Consider the following 22,626-nt stretch of genomic DNA (forward strand, 5'->3'; position numbering starts at 1 on the left):
CAAGACCAGCCTGGGCTACAAAGTGAGACCTTGATGCTTTGACTGCGGTCCTTGGAGGCTGCTTGGGGCCCTGGGGGTGAACTTTTTTGTGGATATTAAGAAAGATCCCAGGATTATTGTAACATGCCATGATATTCCCTTTTTTTTCCCCCAGGCTTTAGGATTCTTGCTGTGGATCATCTGCTGGGCAGACCTCTTCTATTCTTTCTGGGAAAGAAGTCAGGGAGTGTACCTAGCCCCAGCGTTACTTGTCAGCCCTACACTGCTGGGCATCACCATGGTGAGTTGTTGACTGGTGGGGCTGGCAGTGAGAAATGAGAGGATTTGGATTGTGATGTGGCTGAGTGGTAGAGTATTTGCCTAGCTTGAGCAACAAAAGAGAAGCTTCTTAATGGGCCCCTGATCATGGATGGTTCCTCACGTGCCACTGTGGGGCCCTGAAGTCTTGCCTTTTCTAAACTGTTACGTACCTCTCTCTTCCAGCTGCTCGCCACCTTTTTAATCCAACTTGAGCGAAGGAAGGGAGTCCAGTCCTCGGGGATTATGCTTATTTTCTGGCTTGTAGCCTTACTGTGTGCCATTGCCATCTTCAGATCTAGGATCATCTCTGCCTTAAAAAAGGTAAATGATAGCCTATGGGAGAGATGCTTATCTCATCTCATATGGTCATATGTGGCTGTGGGAACCACGGGATGGGCACCACATGGGCCCTGTTTCTTTTCCAGGAACAAAATTCTTACCAGTCAGGCACAGACCTTGTTCTAGAGCCTTCTTTCTTCTGTGCAGGCAAATGCTGTGTTATTCTAGGCCTCTGTAGTGCTTCTGTAGGCTGACTGGGCTGGAACTCAGCTGAGCTGGGAGCTGTATTTGCCCATTGGCTACTCCTTAAGGGCCCGGACATGTTCCCATGTTACTTTGGCGCTACCAGCTGCAACTCTGGCAGGAAGTTGTTGGGTCTGGCTGCTGTGTGCCACTTCTCAAAACTTTTGAAGAGTGTGCACTTCTCGGCTATCTGCTATTTCTAGTTATCTGTGAACTAGAGAGTGGCATGAGCGTAGAAGGGGACGCAGCAGCTGTGGAACACTGTATAGAGCACATCCTCTGTGTTAGTGACATGTTACACCTGAAATAATTACACGGAAACTGTATTCTTTTAAACACTGCCTGGCCCATTATCTGTAGCCTCTTATTGGCTAACTCTCACAACTTGATTAACCCATTTCTAATAATCTGTGTAGCACCACGAGGTGGTGGCCTACTGAGAAAGATTCAGCATGTCTTACCTGGCGGCTGGATCCATGGTGTCTGCCTCATTGCTTTCTGTTCTGTCTACTCTACCCACCTATGATCTGACCTATCAGGCCAAGCAGTTTCTTTATTAATTAACCAATGAAAGCAACAGAAATACAGAAGACTCTCCTACATCAGACATCAGCTGGCATCAGTTGACTTTATGTTTTCCTAAGTGCTTTTTCAGGGATGACATGTTTCTCCTCTGAGGACCATGTGCCATGACTGTAATGAGATGTCTTTACCTCAGCACTAACTGACAAGTGGACAGAGACTTCGTTGTGGGGCACTGGCCTGTGCTTTATGTGTATCTAGGGGCCTGGCCTCCATACCCTGGGTGCTATAAGTTAATGATAAACAAAATGTCCCCAGAAACTGGAATTTGTTGCTTAGGAGGCAAAACTACCCTTGGTTGAGGGCCCCTGGTGTACTCAGCAGTAGAGAAGCCAGGGCTCAGAAAGGTTAAGTGAATCGATAAGATCACATAGCCCAGACCTCCTCATTCCCCATTGTGGGATGCCATCAGGGCACAGTGTGACTGAGCCACCTTTCTTTTGTCTTTTCTCAAGGGAAGGGAAATGTGGAGATGCCTGTGGCAGGGGAGGTGGGTGTCTGCAGCCTGCTCTTTGGCCTTATCTTAATCTAATCCTTTTTACTGTTGCTGTAATCAAATCGTATAGTCAGTACGTTTATTGAGCTTGTGGTTCTGAAGGCTGGGAGGTCTGAGGTCTTGGGGGTGCATCTGGAGAAAGCCTTCTCTGGTGGATTCCCTGTGGCAGCTCAGGACATCATGAAGATGCTAATGTGTGACTCTTCCACCTATTATTACAAGTACTCGTAACATCGTGGACTCCCATCACTGAACACCATTTCCTGTGACTGTAAGGATTTGGTAAGGCATCTGTACCCTGTTTCTAGGGAAGATATGGTGATCGTGTCCCCTGCCTTCTTTCCTGCTCAGGATGCCCAGGTGGACGTGTTTCGAGACACCACGTTCTATGTGTATTTCACCCTTGTGCTTGTCCAGCTCGTGCTATCCTGCTTCTCAGACAGCTCACCCCTGTTCTCGGAAACTGTCCATGACCTGGTAAGTGTGACTCAGACATGTATGTACAGGTGGGAGAGAAATGATCTGTGCCTGATTCTGGGCCTGAATATGAACTCAACTATTTTTCTAGAAAAATAGGAAGTCTTGACAGATGAGAGCCATGGTCTCACAGGGCAGTAGTTGGTAGCGGCTGGGGCTCTTGGGTCTCTGTTATGGTACCCACCAGGCCCTCTGCTGCCTCTGTCAGTTCCAAGGACACTGAATAACGCTTCCACTCTGTCCACTTCTCTTAAAACCAGGAAGGAAGTTGAAGTACCAGTGTACTCTGAGAGCTGCTGAACTCCTGGCATGATGCCATCACTTGGTTCCTTTAAAAATGTTGTCTTTGTTTATTATGACAAAACGTATGCAACCTGAGATTGACTGTAGCTGTTTCAAGTGTGCAATTCAGAATCTTCAGCTTTTGATTTCATTCATACCACAGGTACTGTGGCTGGGTGGCAATGATTTCGACAGGGACTGTGCTCGACACACAGAACCCTGGACCCCTCTTGGGGCTGAGCCTGACATTGACAGCATCCCCAGGTGGTCTAGTGTGCATGTACATTAAAGCTGAAGTGGCACTAGTTCAAAGTTCTCAGACTTGAATGGGACATTTTTTGTTTGTTTATTTGTTTGCCTTTTGCTATTTTGGAATGCAGTGTTTCAACACTGAGCCATATCCCCAGCATCAATGGAATAAAAAAATTGGGGCTCAGAGAAGTTGTGCTATTAGACCTAATTTATACTTAATTTATGTGGAAGAGGAATCTCTTTTTGGCGTTGACTTGACCCTGGTCCTGTGTCCTCTTGTGCCTTTAATGGACATTTGCAAAGCTTCTGGTGCAGGATAGAAACATAGCAGTATGCATAATAGTTATGATTAAAGTTGTGGGTGCCTGGAACTGGCAGAACAAACTGGCACAAGGTTAACAGGAGAAAATATTGGTTATATTTACACAGGGGTTAGAACTCACAGACAGAGAGTGAAAACCCCTGAGAGCCTGAAAACTTACATGTCATCTTAACAAATCTATTTTAACATATTTAAATAACATATTTGTGGAGAAAGAGCAGGACAAGGTAAGTGTAGAAGTGGCAGATAGGAGGGGTTGATGTGTGAGTTTGTAATGAGGGTGAGGATTGCTTTAGTTGCAGGTTGTGTGGCCTGTCTTGATGCCATCATTAATACTGTTGGTTCTTTTCCCTGTGTGCAAGTGAAGAGGGAAGGTGTGTGTCCTGCTTTAAGAGACAGCTTGAGAAGAGCAAAGAGCTTCTGTACTTGCTGCTGTTTAATTTGCCTTCAGCTCTACTCTGTACGCCAACGTGGCATATCCAGCGCTGGCCTGTGCCAAGGTCAGAATCTTCATGCCATGTCTTTTGTACTTATGGTGTATGTAGATACTTACATAGCAGTTACATTGCATTTAGTACTAGGAATAATAGAAGAAATGATTTACTGTAATATGGGATGGTGGGGAGCTTTCATTTTGATACCTAAGGGAGCTGCAGATAAAGTAATACTGGATTTTGTCTCATGAAACTGCAGCAGCTCATGATGTTTCAGGGTCCTGGACTGACTGGGCTCAGACATAGTCTGATGGTGCCTAAACCTTCAGTTAACTCTGACTTCTTCAGTGTGCTGTCTGAGAATGGAGGCTGGCCCTTACTGGAATGTGACCTGGGCTTCTTCACTGCACGGAGCTGGTCTCTATGAATTCCACATGGAATCCAGTTCGCTTAACATCTAGTCCCTGGTCCCATAATGTTACATTGCCATGTTTGGTTGAGGCCATTATACAGACCTGTCCGGGTGCAAGAGGAAGTGACAGAGATCCTACCTCTGGATGGAGGAGTGGTTATATCTCTTGTTACATGGTTTCTTATGATGCCATGTTCAGGTTTTTATTTTTATTTTTAATTTTATTTTTGTGTACATATGTGTGACTGCTTCTCTGTATATGCACCGCAGGTGTGTGGGTGCCCTCAGAGGCTAGAAGAGAGCACCAGATCCCCTGAGACTTGAGTTACAGGCAGTTGTGAGCTACTTAATGTGGGTACACTGAGCTTGGGTCCTCTCAAGAGCAGCAAGTACTGAACCCTTTCCACCCTTGAATTTCCAGAGTTTGTGTGTGTGTGTGTGTGTGTGTGTGTGTGCGCGCGCACACACACGCACGTGCATGTGTGTATCCTGAGCATAAACTGGAAGACACAGGATAGTAGTAGTGAAAAGTGTCTTATTAGAAGTGAAAAGGTGAGTGTAAGTGTACTCCATGGGCGGGAGCTGGCTCAAGCAAGCATGTGTCTCTGGAGAACCATTTCTAGGTCTGGGTCCTTTTTATTATAAAAGGGAAGGGAGAGGTCTCTGAAGGGGTGGACCATTCTTTGGCTGTTGTCAATGATTGGTTCTGGGTTTGAGTGGAGATTTGTACACTCCTTGGGTAGTTCAGGGCAGTCAAGGGGTGATTTTTCTGTTACTGGTTCTGAAGTGAACCTTCTTTAGACTCGGTTAAGAATATCTGATCCTCTCTTCTTGTCTTAGCTCCAAGAAGTGTATATAGGAATTCAGATGCCATCTTGGCTGCCTTTAGAAGATGCAGCCTGCACTTCTCTACCCTGAGCCTTTCCCTTCCCTTTTTTCTCCTCCCCCTGCCCCTTCCTTTGTTTTCTCTTTCTTTCTTTCTTCTTTTAAAAACTTTTTGGTTTATTTTTAGTTTGTATGGGCACCTGTGTCACAGAATGTTCACAGAAAACAGAGGACATCTTCTAGGAGTTGGTTCTTTCCTCCCATCATGTGGGTTCCTGGGGATCCAGTTCAGGTTGTCAGACTTGGCAACACCTTTACCTACTTAGTCATTTTGCTATGTAGCTATCTAGTGATATAGTCTGGATAGCTTTAAACTCATCATCCTCCTGCCTCAGTTTCCCTCATGCTGAAATTACTGGTGTGCTTCATTGTGCCTCACTTGGTAAGTTTTGTTTCTGAGATGGGGGCGTGTCTCAGTATGTCTCTCAGACTGCCCTTGAACTTGAGATCCTCCTGTATTTGCTTCCTGAGCACTGGGATTATAGGGGTGTGCCACCACACTGGGTTTAATATGTTTCAGTAAATGAGTAACTTCATCCCTTGACAAGATACAATAAATATGTCACCAGGACCTTACAAAATTTCCTTCTTTAATGACTACCTTCTACTCTACTCCAGAGACCAGATTCTGGACTGTTGCTCAGTGTATTCCAAACTCTGTCTTTCTTGCCTGCCTTCTTTCTGTTTTAGGGTCTTTAGGATTTGAGCAGTATTCCTGCCCTCCACACCACCACACTGAACTGAGCTAAAAATGAACCATCTTTGACCCCTGATAGGAGATGGAAGAGTGTGTGCCTGTGTGTGTGAGAGAGAATGGACAGTCAGGACGCCAGGGAGAGGAGAGCCAGGGTCTGAGGAATGATCCCCATGTCAAAGGACTGAGAGATAGGCCACTGTAAGTGAGGAAGGTCTGTGCATATGTTCACTGTGTGTATATGTACAGCAGGGGTTCCTAAGAGAAGTAACATGCACAAAAGTTCATATGTGTGATAGAACTTATTTATGTTTCAGTGATAACACAGACTCGTGCTTTGCTCAGTTAGAAGGTCTGGTCCCAGGAATTAAGTGACAAACCTTGGGGAGAGGAGGATACTGGGAATTGATCATGGTGCATGTGCAATCAAGAAGAAAATTATATTATGTATCATGGATTTTCTTTACTTTGAGACAAGGTCTAGGCTGGTCTCAAACTCTTTTTGTATTTCTGACCCTCCTGTGTCTCCACTTCCTGTGTGCTAGGATAATAGGCATGTGTCACCATGCCCGGTTTATGAGGTGCTTGGTATATGCCAGTCTGACTTTTGTCAATTAGCCACAGCCACAGCTCAATATTGTGGAAGTTTAACTTCATTGTGGGTGAGAGTCTATGAAGCTTTTCAATTGATAGTGTCACCTTTAATTTGGATGTGTTTTTTGGGGGACCCCCTTGGGCTGAAAGGAGAATGCATGAGGCATAGGGAGGTATGTGGCAATATTCAGAAAGATGTCACAGATGGCCAAACAGCCAAATTGAAGATGTAGCATCTATGTTTACTAAGGGGTTTGGTACCAGGGACAGAAAATAGAAAGTCCATGGGGAGAGGGTTTGGGAAACAGGTCTAGGTGTGTATTCTGTCCTAGCAGAGAGGGGCTCTGAGCAGCTGTTACCTGGCAGGCAGCAAACTGTTAGTGTTGATATGACGCCTGGAAATACCTCATTATTGGATCCTGGAATTGTTTTAACCAGCCATACAACAAACTAAATGGACTATATGTTTATCCTCCTGGTTAAAAACAGATAAAATGCAGAGGGCCAGAGTGCAGAAGTTCAGGGGACCTTCTGCAGAGTTCTCACAGCAGGGGACAAATCTATCCCTAGAGCTTGTTAGAGCATAGATTGATGTCCCCACCCACTTCTTGATAGCATAGGGCAGAGCATGGCTAGAACTTTTATTTCTAAGGAATTTGCTGATGCTTCCTGGCTGCAGCACACACACACACACAAACACACACACACCCTCCTCAGTCCTTAGTCTGAACACCCCAGGAAAAAAACTGAATTAGGACATAACTCCAGTTTTCGTTGTTATCAAAGAAGTCCTCCCAAGTTAGATGAAGGCTTCCAGAAACCAGCTCCCGAGTTTGATACACTTCCCTTTGTGCCCTTGCAGGGAGCCCAGGGGCTGTAGCTTCAGATACTCTGAGTATTCCTGATTGGATCCAGAGGAGGGAGGAGGCCTGGGAGTAGATGAAGCTCCTGGGAGGTTACAGAGAGAAACAAATGTCCTGCCAATCACCTGAAATTATGTTTGCTGGTGGATCTCTTCCTAGTGTCTAGGGACTCGGTTTGAGTAGCTGGAGTGAGACTTCATCTTCACAGACTTGAGGGTTTTATTGAGCTGGACCTGGGTTTCATCAGCCCCAAGAGCCCTCTCTTCTCTTTATTGAAGCCAAGGCTGAAGGAAGACTGATACTGTTGATGCAAAAACCCAGCTCTCATGTCAGCAGGAGTAAGAAATAGTTTATTTTGTAGCCAAGTATGAATGACCATGGTCCAGGAACATGATTGCTTCAAATACCATGGTCCAACATGGTAAGTTTCAGAACAAAAGAGAGTCATAAATCAAGGTACTTTTCAAGTTGTCAGTGGGCCCCATCTGATGCCATTCTTTTTTTCGTTTATTTTTCAAGACAGGTTCTAGAGTTTACTCTGTACACCAGGCCAGCCTCAAACTCAGAGATCCACCTGCCTCTGCTTCCTGAGTGCTGGGATTAAAGGTGTACACCATTACCACCTGACTTTGATATTCTTAAGCTTTAGGGTTGGTGGAATCTGCTGGTTTGCTGGTCCATTCTAAAAGGTTTTATGTGATGGTCAGACAGTGATAGGCAATGAAGGCTTCTAAGGGGTCTAAAGATAGCTCAAAACAATTTGCATCTAGAGCTGCAGCATTCTGGCTTTCCACAATCATGAAGTGCTAGCGAGGCATATAGAATCTTTAACAGGTGGGAACTTCAATGATAGACAGTCTTTGGGGACCTGGACATACACCTTCCTAATCACCATGTCTTAAGGCATGAGGTTTGAGGAATAGTATGATTAGCTCTCTTTTATCTATCTGTCAGTCTGTCTACCTACCTGTTTATTTATTATTAATACAAAGTGTAGCATGAGGGCCGGCTTGTTGGGGTTTCTGTCCTGCTGGGTACCCACAGCCCCCAAGCCCCAAAGAAAATTACACACAGGACTCCATAAGATTATAAACTGATTGGCCCATTAGGTCAGGCTTCTTATTAGTCCTTATAACTTATATTAATCCATTATCATTATCTATGTTAGCCACATGGCTCAGTACCTTTCTCAGTGTGACAGCTCACATGTTACCTCTTTGGTGGTCTGGGCAGGAATGACAGAGGGAGCTTCCTGCTTCCCAGAATACTCCTGTTCTCATCGCCCCACCTCTACTTCCTGTCTGGTTGACCCACCTATACTTCCTGCCTGGCCAATCAGCATTTTATTAAAATACATGATTGACAGAATACAGATAATTCTCCCACACCAACAAAGGTCTTGCCATGAACTACTATGTGATTTCTTTTCATTCTGTTCTTTTAGTGCCACAGCAGCCTCAGACTGTGTTCTTTACAAACAATCAGGCTCAGGCCATAGCTCACCACTTCTGATGGAGAAAGTAACTGTCCCAGTGCTTGGGATAGCATAGTTCATTTTTTAGTCTGTTCTGGTCCCTGTTCTAAGTAGCTATCTTGTTTGATCTCATTTAGTCACCTCCAGGGAAGCTACCTGACATCCCACAGCTCATGAATGAAGCCACAACTCAGCCATCTTTCCTAAGCACTGGGACCCAGACTCCTCACTGCTTCCCGTACAATTCTTTGTTGTCATTCTTACAGATTTTTATTATTGTGCCCTGGGAGACACACATGCCATGGGGAGTGTTCAGAGTTCACAGGATTGCATTGATTCTCTTTTCACCTTTTCATGGGTTTTGGAGATTGAAGGAAGCTCACCAGACTTTCAGGGCAAGAGTCTGTTCCTGCTCATGTCATGCCTCCGCCTCTTCTTATTCTTTCCCCTTGCCCCCACCTTCTGTCTTCTTTTCCTCTTCTCCCTTCTTTCTCTTTTTAAACATTTTTAGATTATTTATTTATTGTGTGTATGAGCGTTTTGCTTGCATGTGTGTATGCACACTGTGTGTATACCTGGTACCTGTGGGGGTTAGAAGAAGTCAGATCCTGGAACTGAGATTAGAAATGTTATGAGCCACCGTGAGGCTCTGGGAACTGAACCTGGTTCCTCTGGAAGAAGAACAAATGCTCTTACCCAACTGTAAAGCCCTTGCTTTTTTCTCTTTTATGAGGTATGGACTCCAAATAATTATGTACTAAGGATGACTTTGAACCCTTAATCCCCTAGCCTTTACCTCCTGAGTATTGGGATGACAGGCCATGCCTGGCTTATTACTTTCTTATTAGTTTTTTCACTGTCTGTGTCTCTTCCCCTCCATCTCCTGGGGGGTGGGGGAGGAAGCTTCATGGGGTCAGGGAACTTGCCATCTGCCTTCCAGCCCTACTCCATTGCATAGAAGCAACTCCCTCCTCTTTAAATATTTACCCACGAGATAAAGGAATCATTTCCTACTGTTGGCTGGGTTTCCCACTCCCCAGAACACACCTTAGTCTTTTGCCCTGGATGGGCTGTGGGCTTGCAGGAAGAGCGAGTAACTGATTGTCGTCCTGCCCCCACCCCCAATGTGTGAGCCTAGCTTTACCCTCGCAGGCAGCTATCCATTCTTCTGGACACAGTGAATTATTTTTCTTGAAGCCAACAAGGAAGGTATCTGTATTTCCTCCAGGAGTGGTATTCCTGCCTTGCCTAGGGAAATTCATCTTACACACAGCCCTGTGGGCCTCATGTGGTTCTTCTGGCATTGGAGGTTCCTTTGTGGTTGGCTGAACAATAGGACTCCGACCTTCTAGGTGTGAATACTGAGACAGAGATGTGCCACTGAGGTTATTCACCTAGAACCCTATGGGACTATGATCTGAGCCCAGACTCACAGCATCTGCCTCAGCTTGTTAGGGATTTGCTTTGCTTATGCCAGGGCCCCACCTACCACTCTTGATTAGGTTGGGGTAGGATGAGGACTGAACACCTGCTCTGGGCAGATGCTTCTTGGATGAATCTGGTGAGCAGTGGATCAGGGAACCCGACATATCTCAAGGTCTCTCTTTGTTTGGAAGGTGGCATCTTTACATTTATGTAAACTTGGTTGTGTACAGTGGATTTTATCCCCAAGACATCTGGTCAAACACTTTCATATGTATTGTTTAGGGGGATGGATTTTCCTTCTTTTTGTTGGGACAGGATCTCCTGTCTGTGCTGTCCTGAAACTCACTTTATAGCTGCTGAGGACAAACTTGAATTTCTGACCCCCTGCCTCTTGCTTTCAGAGTCCTGGGATTACAGGCATGGGCTACCACTCCTGTTTTTTTTTTGTTTTTTTTTTAAACTTAATTTAAAACAAAAAGACTTGATGTGTGGCCGCCTAGACTGGCCTTGGGCTCACAGCAGTTTTCTTGCCTTAGTTTCCTGGGATTGCAGTGTGGAAAGCCATGCCTGTCTTGTAACTCTTCATTTTGAGGTAGTTTTGCTCACAGAAAGTTGCAAAAAGAGTGAGTTACCTGTCTTAGTTAGGGTTTCACTGTGAAGAAACACCATGACCATGGCAAGTCTTATAAAGGGGAACATTTAATTGGGGTGGCTTAGATTTACATTTACCCTCATGGAGGGACATGGCGGCATGCAGGCAATCATGGTGCTGGAGAAGTAACTGAGAGTCCTACATCTTGACTCGCAGACAACAAGAAGTGGTTTGAGACATTGGGTGGTATCTTGAACAAAGGTGACCTCAAAGTCTGCCTCCCATTGATACTCTTCCTCCAACAAGGCCACACCTATCTCAACAACTATAGCACTACTAAAAATGGCCTTCAGGGGGCCATTTTTTTTTTCAAGCCACCACAGTACCCATCTTTACCCAGTAATAATATTTGAGAGATAAGGATTAAAAAAAAAAAACCATATGGCCATTATCTGGCCCAATATCATTCTTGGCAATTCTCTTAACATCATCAAACATTACAGCCATTGTGGTTGTAAAATGATCTGTCATGTCATTAGATTGGTTTATTCCTTCATTTATTAGCTGCAATTTTCTCTTCTCCTTCACTGCCCTGATGTGGGGTTTGCTTAGACAAGGGAAAGGAAATTCTTGTTTTTTTCCAATTATTCTGTGTAACACAGTGGTTTGGGTAACTAAGCATCTTTTCAATATATGAACCTATATATGGCACATAGTCTTGTGTGTTTTGGAACACTGTTTTTCTTTTTAGTTTTCAGAGACCAGGTTTCTCTGTGTAGCCTTGGCTGTCCTGGAATTCACTCTGTAGATCAGGTTGGCCTCAAACTCAGAGATCTGCCTGCCTCTGCCTCCTGGGTGCCGGGATTAAAGGTGTGCCCCACCACCGCCTGGCTAAGGAACAGCGTTTTTTCTAACTCACTCTTCTGGCCAACCAGGACCACTTCTGGCCCCTTCAGAGCTTTGAGCATTTCCACTCATCTTTGGACTAGTGTGTAGCATGAGGGGCCAGCTTGTTGGGGTTTCTGTCCTGCCCGGTACCCCACAGCCGGCAACTCCCAAGGAAAATCACACACAAGACTCCATAAGATTATAAACTGATTGGCCCATTAGGTCAGGCTACTTATTAGCTCTTATAACTTATGTTACCCCATTATCCTTATCTATGTTAGCACATGACTCAATACCTTTTCCAGCGGGGCAGCTTACATCTTTCCTCTTCGGTGGTCTGGGCAGAACTGTGGAGGGAGCTTCCTGCTTCCCAGAATACTCCCAGTCTCTTTGCTCCACCTCTACTTCCTGTCTGGCTTTCCCGCCTATACTGCCTGCCTGGCCAATCAGCATTTTATTAAAATATGATTGACAGAATACAGATAATTCTCCCGCACCACTAGTGGCTATGGAGTATAACTGTGTTCTGGCTTTCCGTTGTATGTTTCCCTGCCCAGTGATTTTGCCAAGAATAATTTGGAAGTTTCAAACAGAAACAAATTTTGATACCTTGGTTTTACCCCAAATTGGCTTCTTCTGGAATTGTGGAAGTGGAACCAGAATTGACAGGCTGGATGGGAAACTCATGGTTAGAGTGGGCTGTCTCCTCTGCTCTCTGAAAGCCTTTTCTCTATAAAACGCTGAGGCTGTGAGCAACATTCTTGGTTGAAGAGAACCCTTGCCGTCCCTTCACAGAGGCCATTTTGGATTGAGATCTCGATATGTACATGTTAGATTCTGGCCTTCTTGAGCTCTGTGCTGCTGTCCCCGACCTGACGTTGAGCTGGCCTTCTGCCTCTGAAGAAGAGATTCTTTGAAAACTGGCTTAAAATCTTTATGACTCCTGTGTGAGTTGCACATAAGAATTCAGCACTCCTAACGTGATCTCCATCATAGACTGCTTCCACTTCTCTTACCAGATGCTGAACCCAGGGCTCGCTACAGTTTAGACAAGCGTTTTGCCACTGAGCTGTGCTTAGCCTTCTGTTGTAGGCATCTTAAGTCCCTTCTGGGTCTTTGAAAATGCTGTGCTTCTCCATACTCTTGGATCTCTGCACATACTGCTTTCTGTCAAGATTGCCTTGCTTTTCCTCTTGACATAATTGCCTTTTATTCCCTCTTCAAATGCTGGCCTTCCTCAGAGGGGCCTTCTCTGAGCCTCATGTCCCAGCCTTGCTGTGTTTTATGAGCTCAGTGGTCATATCCACCTACATTTAGGCACTGGTTGCAGTTAAGTTTTACCTTTTTGGTGTTTGTATAATCATTCGATGATTGTTTGTCTGTCTCTGGAGCCTATCTATTTGACTCACACATCCTTCCATTTTTGGATATAAGAGCTCAGACAATCTATTTTGCCCCTGTTCTCATTTAACTGCAAAATGGGGGTGACACTTAACCCTACTTTGAATTGTAGTCTTGGATGAGTATGTGGATAGCTTGTAGAGATGCCTCCAGGTGTACATGGGTTGTCTCTTTCTTTATATATATATATATATTTTAATTGTTTTTATTGAGCTATACATTTTTCCACTCCCATTCCTTCTTTCCCTCCTCCCTCTACCTTCCCCCTGCCCTCCATGCTCCGAATTTACTCCAGAGATCTTGTCTTTTTCTCCTTCTTAAGTTAATCCATGTATCTCTCCCTTAGGGTCCTCTTTGTTGTCTTGGTTCTCTGTGGTTGTGTCCTGTAGGCTGGTTATTCTTTGCTTTATGTCTGATCCACTTATGAGTGAGTACATACTATGTTTGTCTTTCTGGGTCTGGGTTACTTCAGTCAGTATGCTTTTTTCTAGTTCTGTCCATTTGCTTGCGAATTGCAAGATGTCATTATTTTTTATGACTGAGTAGTACTCCACCGTGTATAAATATTTCTATATCCATTCTTCAGTTGAGGGGCATCTAGGTTGTTTCCAGGTTCTGGCTATGACAAACATTGATGCTATGGTTGAGCACATGTCCTAGTATATGATTGAGCATCCTTTGGGTATATGCCCCAAAGTGATATTGCTGGGTCTTGAGGTAGATTAATTCCTAATTTTCTTAGGAACCACCATACTGATTTCCAAAGTGGGTGTACAAGTTTGCACTCCCACCAGTGGATGAGTGTTCCCCTTATTCTGCATCTTTTCCAGCACAAGCTATCATGAGTGTTTTTGATTTTGGCCATTCTGACAGATGTGAAATGGAATCTTAGAGTTGTTTTGAATTGCATTTCTCTGATGGCTAAGGATGTTGAACATTTCCTTAAGTGTCTTTCAGCCATTTGAGATTCATTTGTTGAGAGTTTTCTATTTAGATCTGTACCCCATTTTTAATTGGATTATTTTGTATTTTGGTGTCCAGTTTCTTGAGTTCTTTATTTTGGAGATCAGTCTTCTGTCCTATCTATTTAGTTAGTGAAGATCTTTTCCCATTCTATAGGCTGCCATTTTGTCTTATTGACTGTGACCTTTGCTTTACAGAAGCTTCTCCGTTTTAGAAGATCCCATTTATTAATTATTGCTCTCAATGATTATGAGACGCTTTTTTAAAGTGGTCTCTTGTGCTAATGTGTTCAGGTGTACTTCCCACTTTCTCTTCTGTGAGGTTCAGTGAGAGTTTTATGTATGTTGAGGTCTTTGATCCATTTGGACTTGAGTTTTATGCATGGTGGTAAGTATAGATGTATTTTTATTCTTCTACATGTCGACATTCGGTTATGCCAGCAATGTTTGTTGAAGATGCTTTTTTTTTCTTCCATTTTATAATTTTAGCTTCTTAGGCAAAAATCAGGTGTTTATAGGTGTGTGGGTTGAAATCCAGGTCTTCGATTTGATTCCATTGGTCCTCCTGTCTGTTTTTATGCCAATACAAAGCTGTTTTCATAACTATAGTTCTGTAGTAGAATTTGAAGTCAGGGATTGTGATGCTTCCATTTGTTCCTTTATTGTACAAGATGTTTATTTATGTATGTTTCTTGGCACATGGTAAGTGCTCAGGTAAGTATCAGAAAGTGGGTGAACAAGGTAATAAGACAGTGTTCAGACAACCTACAGGATCATAAAACAGTAAAATCTGGACTGTAGCTCAGAGAAGAACACTTGCCTAGCACATGCAAGGTCCTGGACTTGCTTGCCAGCAATACAACACAAAAGTATACACCTCTTTGTAAAGAGTGCCTGGTGCATAGTAGATGCTTAATAAAAATTTGCTCAGTAAATGGATGTGTAAACTGGGAACAATGATAATAGCCCCACCTCACAAAACTGAAGTGGGAACGAAGGAAGGGAAGGTCCATAGTACTTTATAGAGTGCCCAGCACATAGTAGGCGATCATAAAATACTTGAATGGATGAATGAAGTGGGGCCAGTGTTACAAAAGATCATGGGATTGGTTGCTGTTGGAGGAGGGGGCCACTTGTTCATCCCAGCCACCCAGAACCAAAATAACCACAGAGAAACTGTATTAATTAAATAAATCAGTGCTTGGTCCATTAGCTCTAACTTCTTAATAGCTAACTCTTACATCTTAGTTTAAGTCATTTCTATTAATCTGTGTATCACCACGAGGTCGTGGCCTACCAGCAAAGATTCAGCACGGCAGATCCATGGCACCTGCTGACTCCACCCTTCTTTCTCCCAGCATTCAGGCCAGTTTTTCCCACCTACTTAATTAAGTTCTGCCCTATCAACAGGCCAAGGCAGTTTCTTTATTCATTAATGGTAATCACAACACACAGAGGGGACTCCCACGTCAGGTTGCTATGGAGATGTAGGTTGAGATAGGTTTGTATAATACTGTGTTGTGCTTACATAGTAGGTACTCAGGAAACATTTGTTGGGTAAAACTGGAAGAATGAACTCTGGTCTTTTCCTGTGCCTCAGGAGAGCAGCCCATGTGGGCTGCAGAAGTGTGTGGGCCATGGCCCTTTGAAGGAAGGGTGGTCAGGGCCACCTCGCTTTCCCAGGTGTGGAAAGTGAAGTTTGGATTTCTCTTATCCTCCTGCACTTTCTTTCTCCTAGAACCCGTGTCCAGAGTCCAGTGCCTCTTTCCTTTCCAGGATCACTTTCTGGTGGATTACAGGGTAAGGCTGGGCCTCCTGGGGTAGGTAGTGGAACATGAGTGCAGTGGGTGAATAAATGCTTCTATACAGCTCAGCTCCCTGTTGTTCCTTCCTGTACTGTCTGCAAGGTCACCAACTAGCCTCCAGTTTTATGAACTTCAGTGTGATAAGTACATGGGCTATGAGGCTTGCCTTTGGGTTGAAGGGTTTTGTAACTATTTAATGTGGTATCCTAGGAGGCTTGGTTCCAGAAAAGTATGCAGACACTACACTTTCTGATTGATGCTCAGCCCTCCATATAAAGCAGAGTAACGTGTATTTAACCACAGTGCCTGTATTCTGATTATCTCTAGATGCTGCATGACCCCTAATGCAGTCTAAATAACTGACATGCTTTTCTGCTTAAGGAATTACATGAAACAAAACTTCTCCAAACCCACAGATACAGAGTGCTGACTGCTGTTATTGTTATTGTCCCCTAGCTTACAAAAGTCATATATGCACATCATAGAAAATACATAAAAAATACATGATCAACGACAAGAAAACCCCTAGAATTGCCCGATCTTTTCATAGGAAGCAAGAAAAGCAGGTTCAAGGTCATCTTTGGCTATATAGAGAACTTGGGGCCAGTCTGGACTACATGAGGCCCTGTTTCAAATAAAATAATTAGAAATAAAATTTCCAGTGCAGAACAATAATTAGAAACACTCAGGTACTTCTTTCTAAACACACTGTTCTCCTGTCTGTCAAGTTGGGCCCATTTCCCTAAAAGACCTAGTAGACTTAGTCATAATTAGTTGATATGCCTTCATATCCACTCATCCTCAGGTTTCCCCAGTCATGGCTGACAGTGATAGCAGGAGTGTGAGGGGAGCCCCACAGCACTCTCAATGCTCATTGTGTCTCCTTTTGTGCCCTGCTCCCAGGATGATGGTGCAGGGCTACCGCCAGCCCCTGGAGAGCAGTGACCTCTGGTCACTGAATAAGGAGGACACGTCAGAAGAAGTTGTACCTGTGCTGATAAATAACTGGAAGAAGGAATGTGCTAAGTCAAGGAAGTGAGTGTCACGTTTCTGTGTTCTCTCAGGCAAGGCAGATGTGGCTTAGGCTGACCTGTTACCTTCCTTTAGCCACCTTGGCCTGAATCTCTTAAGTTTATTAGTTCTGGGGAAACTCCATCTCCTCCCTAGACCGCAGTTTCTCATTCATCAGATGGGGTGGAGTGGAAGTGTTTAACATCAAAGGGAGCTCCCAACAACTCCTTCTTGTGTTGTTTGTAAGTTACATCTTGACATCACTGATTGGTCAGCTTCCCAGAAGGAGAGAGGAGGCCATCTGCCAGGCTGGAACTTGGTTCTGCTGCTCACAGCCCTCAGCTGTGTATGTTTTGCCCTTCTTACTTGGTGTCTGAAAATCTTTCTCGAATGTTCTTGCTGGATTGAATTTTTAAATGATATTTCTATTTATTTATTCATGTGTACTTATGTGGGTATGCATTTGCCATAGCGTGCAGGTCAAAGGACAACTTATGGGAGCTGGTTCTTACCCTCTACCATGTGAGTCCTGGGGATTGAACTCAGGATGTCAGATCAGACTGGACAGCAGTGCCACTGAGCCACTGAGCCATCTCACTGGCTCTGAGCCTCCATTTTCTTCTCAGGGTTTTCTGAGCTGCTCATGAGATAAATGTCATCTGATGGGCCATGCTTCAGTGCCTGATCAACCCTGGGCAACTTTTCTAGACAAGTTGTGTTTACTCATCTGGGGCAGATTTGGCCTGGACACTTCTGTTTTGCTGGAGAGGGTGTGGCAGGAACTGGAAGTTGTGGAAGTTGCCACCCAAAGACTGACTCCATGAAGACTCTGACCTTCAAGGATGCTCATTGTTCTTTTTCCCAAAGGTGTGAACACATTACACACCTGTGGAAAGGGAGAGGTAGGGGACAAATCTTGCTGGGCCAGAACTTGGCAGGGCCACTTATCCAGAGAAAAGGTGTAAGCTGAGATGGATTCTGGGCAGCAGGGAGTTCTGCTTGTCCAGGGAAGTGGTGAGAGAGGCGTGGGTTGGGAAGTCTGCCTTGGTTTCTTGGCCCTAAGTGGCTCCTCTGGAAATCTGGTCTGCCCTGCCTCCTGCTCCTGTCTTTGTTTCTGGCCCAGGGCTTCCCTGGTTTGTGATAATACTTTGTGTTCTCCTCAGCCTGTGCTCTCCTTATGTGAGGCTGTTTTGGATCATGTTTCCTGTTGGCACAACTATCAAATGATTCAGTGGCTGTATAAAAGAGCTTGGTGGTGTTTTTGTTGTTTTTGAATTAAATGGAGTCACTTACCTGTTGTCATTCTGTCCCTAGGCAGATGCCCAACAGAACTGGAAACTTAGGTACTCAAAGACTTGTACAGACTTGTAGCTACCTTGTTTGTGATAGCCCAAAATAGACTCAAACCCAAACACCTATTAGGATGTAAGAAGAAGTTGGAATCACTGCTCAGAGAAGAGGGAGGAAGCGCAAAGCTCTTAGGCTAAGTGGAAAGTGGACAGGTCGTCATCCCTCCAGTATTCGATGCCTAAATGGAGGGTGTGCCAACAATGACCAATGTGTCTAATTAAAGGAAAATCAGTCTGGAGAGATGGCGCAGTGAAAGCACCTGCTGCGCTTCCAAAGGATTCTAGTTTGGTTCCCGACACCCATGCTGGACAACTCATAGGGCTTCAGGTTTATTCAGGACATCTTGAGGAGATGGAAGAACTGTCAGTCTCCAAGCTCCGTCTTCGGGAACTCATGGCTCAAAGAGCTCTTATAGAGAGGGATTGAGTTCCACGTCTAGGCTTGATGATCATCGTTATCATTTAAAAGGGAGTATTTACCTTCTTCTCAATTGGAACATTCCCCGAATTACCACTTATCTAGTCTCCTGAGTCAGTTTCTACTTCTTTAGGTGAACACATTATTTTCAGGGACATGAGATATTTTTTTAATTTTAGAACAGATGAGCAAGTCTTTAGCCCTGCCCTTTGATCTTATTTAAAGACCACTGCTATTCCTTGTTCTGACAAATGAAAAACATTCTTTTAGGAGGTTTGGGGACCAAACCTTTCTCCTGTAATAGTTGACTCTAATACCTGATGTGTCAGCTGTCATAAGGTTTTTATTGTTGTTGCTGGTTTAGAAGTCACGATACCAGGCAAAGGGGAACAGAGTATCTTTACCAGAGAGAAATTTGGAAAGAATGGCTTATCTGAAAATAGGTAGTTTAAAACAAAATGAAGTAGCTATTAATTACTAAAAGACTGAGATATGATCTTCCCATACCTATAGTTTTAGATACCTGTGATTAAACATGATCTGAAAATATTGCATTAAAATTCCATTCTTAAGGTTTAAATTATGCACTATTCTTGTTTTGTCATATTCTGTCACCCCAGGTATGAATTGTTCTTTTGTCTACTGTGTCCACACTGTACACACTACCCACCTGCCATTATTAGCTTGGTGGTGCTTATGGACGAGTGATCCTTAGGTAGCAGCCTGAAGCTGCATCACAGAGTCTGCCATTTGCCTTACTTCATCTGTCATCTCTTAATATTACAAGAAGGACGAGGACAGAATAAGAAGATGCTTTGAGAGTAACAAAACATGATGATATCATGTCATTTTTTATTGTAAATGTCTCTTTTTAAATTTTTGGTTAACTTGTAGGTTAAACTTTTATCAGATATTTGTAAGAAAACATAGGCAATAGTATCCATGGATAAGCGGGGACACTGTGTGTTTAAATGTGTAAGAACACAGTCTGTATAGACTTGTGTCTGCAGATAGAGGGAAGAGTCTAGACTTAGGTGACTTCAGACTGGCATTTCACATGATTGGATCCTGCTGGGGTATTTGTCTTCTTTATTCAGGACTGGCCTATGTAGGACAGGGCAGAACTACAGAATCACACAGGAGGACGGTCATTGTGACCACCTGAAGACTTAAGATTTATGAAACAAGGCTGCTTGAAAGCTTGTGTAGCCGTGGTGGTTTGTTTTGTGGTGCTGGAGGTGGTGTTTGTTGTATTTTGTTTTACTTTTGAGATAAAATTTTGGCATGTAACCATACCTAGGCTTGTGTTTTCTTTCTTATGTAGCTGAGGATGACCTTGAACTTCAAGAGTCTCCTACCTCCATCTGCCATGTTCTGGGACTGTGTGTGTAAACCATGCATAGCAGGGTTTGTAGTTCTTAGCTTCTGAGTGTAGAAGTTGGATCCATTCTAAGTACATTTCTGTGGGGCTGGAGAGATGGCTCATACTGCTCTTATAGAGGACCAAGATTTGGTTCCCAAGGTTCAGATACACCTGTAACTCTGGTTCCTAGGGATCCATCACCCATTTCTAGCTTCCACAGATACCTGCACTATGGTGTGCACAAACTCATGTAGGCAAATACACATACACATAAATAAAAATCTTTAATTTTTGTACATAATGTGAGGTCATAGTTTAGCTTATTCTTTACATGTGGCTGTCTAGTTTCCTACCACTGTTTTTTTTCCCTCCCTTATTTTTAGAGAGGTACTTACTGTGTGGCCTAGGCTGTCTTTCTACTCTTGATAGACCTCCCGCCTCGCTTCCCAAGTGCTAAGGTTGTAGGCATGACCCATCTTGCCTGGCCCATCAACAGGTTTTGAAAAGACTCTTTTATTGCCAGTGAATGGCTTGACAAAAACCACTTGTTTCTGGATTTATTTCTTCATGGTTTTTCTAGATAGGGTTTCTCTATGTAGCCTTGGCTGTCCTGGAACTTACTCTGTAGACTAGGCTGGTCTTGAACTCACAGAGATCTGTCTGCTTCTGCCTCCTGAGTGCTGGGGTTAAAAGTCTGCTTCTGGATCTTTAATTTTGGGCCTTTAGTTCAACTACACTGGTCCTGTGTAGCTTCCTTGTACCTGTCTTGACATCACAGTTTGAAACTGAGTAGTATGAGGCTCGGCTTTATTCTTCTCTTTCAGGATTTTTTTTTTTTTAACTCATCTGGGTCTCTTGACTTTCCATTACAGGTTTAGAGCTGATCCATTGTATGAGGAGAGAGCTGCTTATTTGTCCTGGCTGCCCAGAACCGAAATAATCACAGAAACTATATTAAAACACTGCTTGGCCCATTAGCTCTAACTTCTTATTGGCTAACTCTTACATCTTAGTTTAACCCATTTCTATTAATCTGTGTATCGCCACGTGGCATTGGCTTATCTGTTAAGTTTTGACCCATGTCTTACTCTGACAGCAGATCCATGGCGTCTCTCTGACTCTGCTTTCTTCCTCCCAGAATTCAGTTCCATCTGCCTACCTAAGTTCTGCCCTATCAACAGGCCAAGGCAGTTTCTTATTCATTTATGGTAATCACAGCACACAGAGGGGACTCCCACATCAATCCATTGCTTCTTGTGGGGCAGCCAGTTGAGCTTATGAGAGGACTTGTGAGTCATATGAGCTTAGGGCTGCCATGCTACTAAGCCTTTCAGTTATGTCCACTTATTCAGTTTGTATACCCACCCCATGAGATAGACAGAACTTTTAATTTATTTGGATAGAACCTCACTCACTATATTGCTCTTTTTTTTTTTTTTTGCCTCAAACTTGTGATCCTCTGTCTCAACTTCCCCAACACTGGGACTATAGTCATGCACTACCATACCTGGCTTACTATGAGCCTTGTTTTGCAAAAGAGGAAGTAAGCTTTAGGGTACCTGCAGCTGCAACCAGCCAGCAGATGGCCCAGGCAGGACTCGGGGCTCCTGAGTTCAGGGTCACACCTATTGCATTAAGATGCCTCTCTATGGTGACTTGTCTTGGGTTCTGCACTTTACTCTCTTGACTGTGGGTTACCTCTCTGGCTGACCCAATAATTTACCTTCTTTGTGTTATAGGCAGTCTGTGCAGATTATGTATGCATCTCCCAAAGATCCCAGCAAGCCCAAGGGAAGTTCCCAGTTGGATGTGAATGAGGAGGTCGAGGCACTGATTGTCAAGTCCCCCCAGCAGGACAAGGAGCCCTCTCTGTTCAAGGTGTTATACAAGACCTTTGGGCCCTACTTCCTCATGAGCTTCCTGTTCAAGGCCCTTCATGATCTGATGATGTTTGCCGGCCCCGAGATCTTGAAGTAAGAACTCTTGTCTGACTGCCTGGTTCCTCTTAAATTCCTGGGTGGTCCTGCCATGTGCAGAAACAAACTTGTTGCCCACTACCTTCCCCTTCCCCAGCTTCATTTAACTGCCATCTGAGTTGTAACCACTTAAAAGCCACAGAAGCCTCCTGAATCCAAAGTTGGGAGAATGTGGGGTTGTCTAGAGCAAGGATGTGCAGGCAGATTTCATGAGCCTCTGCAAACTGGAAACCAAGAAGACAGCAAGGGGGCCTCTGTCATCTTTCTCTCTCCCACCTTGGTCCCAGTGTGCTCTATTTGACCTCCTTTGGGTGACTTGCCGGTGGGAGACAGATCTATCAATGTGGTGATCCTAAGACAGAGGTCCCCATTGTAAGAGGCTGGCACCTGGCAGTCATATCACCCTTGTGAGGTAAAGTGTTGTCTGACTTCCTGGGGCTCAGGTGGAAATCACCGTGGTGACTTGGAAGTAATTCCCTTTGATGTATGTATCACACTCCCCTCTCCCAACAGATTGATTATCAACTTTGTGAATGACAGGGAGGCCCCTGACTGGCAGGGCTACTTCTACACAGCTCTGCTGTTCGTCAGCTCCTGTCTGCAGACATTGGTTCTGCACCAGTACTTTCACATCTGCTTCATCAGCGGCATGCGCATTAAGACAGCTGTGGTGGGCGCTGTCTACCGCAAGGTAGGCCAGGCACCCACACCCAATCCTGTGACCGCAGAATCAGGATGGCTGAGCTGGGGCTCCCCAGGACCTGTGTGGAGATTTCCAGCCCAGCATCCTCAGTAAAGAAATGGTGGGGGCCATGGGGACCATGGGGACAAGGGTAGCCCCCCATCA

General features: G+C 44.3%; 1 protein-coding gene across 4 annotated transcripts in view; it reads left to right on the forward strand.

The window, feature by feature from the left end:
• The window catches only part of Abcc1 (ATP binding cassette subfamily C member 1 (ABCC1 blood group)), a 122,682-nt gene that overhangs the window by 40,649 nt on the left and 59,407 nt on the right, over positions 1 to 22,626 (forward strand). For 3 of the 4 annotated variants that reach the window (XM_048433287.3, XM_085694516.2, XM_085694515.2), the window contains exons 3-9: positions 155 to 280; positions 484 to 621; positions 2,252 to 2,377; positions 15,596 to 15,657; positions 16,566 to 16,697; positions 21,543 to 21,776; positions 22,293 to 22,470. In XM_048433287.3, the coding sequence (XP_048289244.2) occupies positions 155 to 280; positions 484 to 621; positions 2,252 to 2,377; positions 15,596 to 15,657; positions 16,566 to 16,697; positions 21,543 to 21,776; positions 22,293 to 22,470 (996 nt within the window). Of the gene's footprint in view, positions 1 to 154; positions 281 to 483; positions 622 to 2,251; positions 2,378 to 3,709; positions 3,734 to 15,595; positions 15,658 to 16,565; positions 16,698 to 21,542; positions 21,777 to 22,292; positions 22,471 to 22,626 lie in introns of those variants that run through there. The other variant, XM_087910845.1, reaches the window with a different exon arrangement.

Source organism: Myodes glareolus, chromosome 9, assembly GCF_982192425.1.
Source record: "Myodes glareolus chromosome 9, mMyoGla1.1, whole genome shotgun sequence".
In the NCBI taxonomy this organism is placed as follows: Eukaryota; Metazoa; Chordata; class Mammalia; order Rodentia; family Cricetidae; genus Myodes; species Myodes glareolus.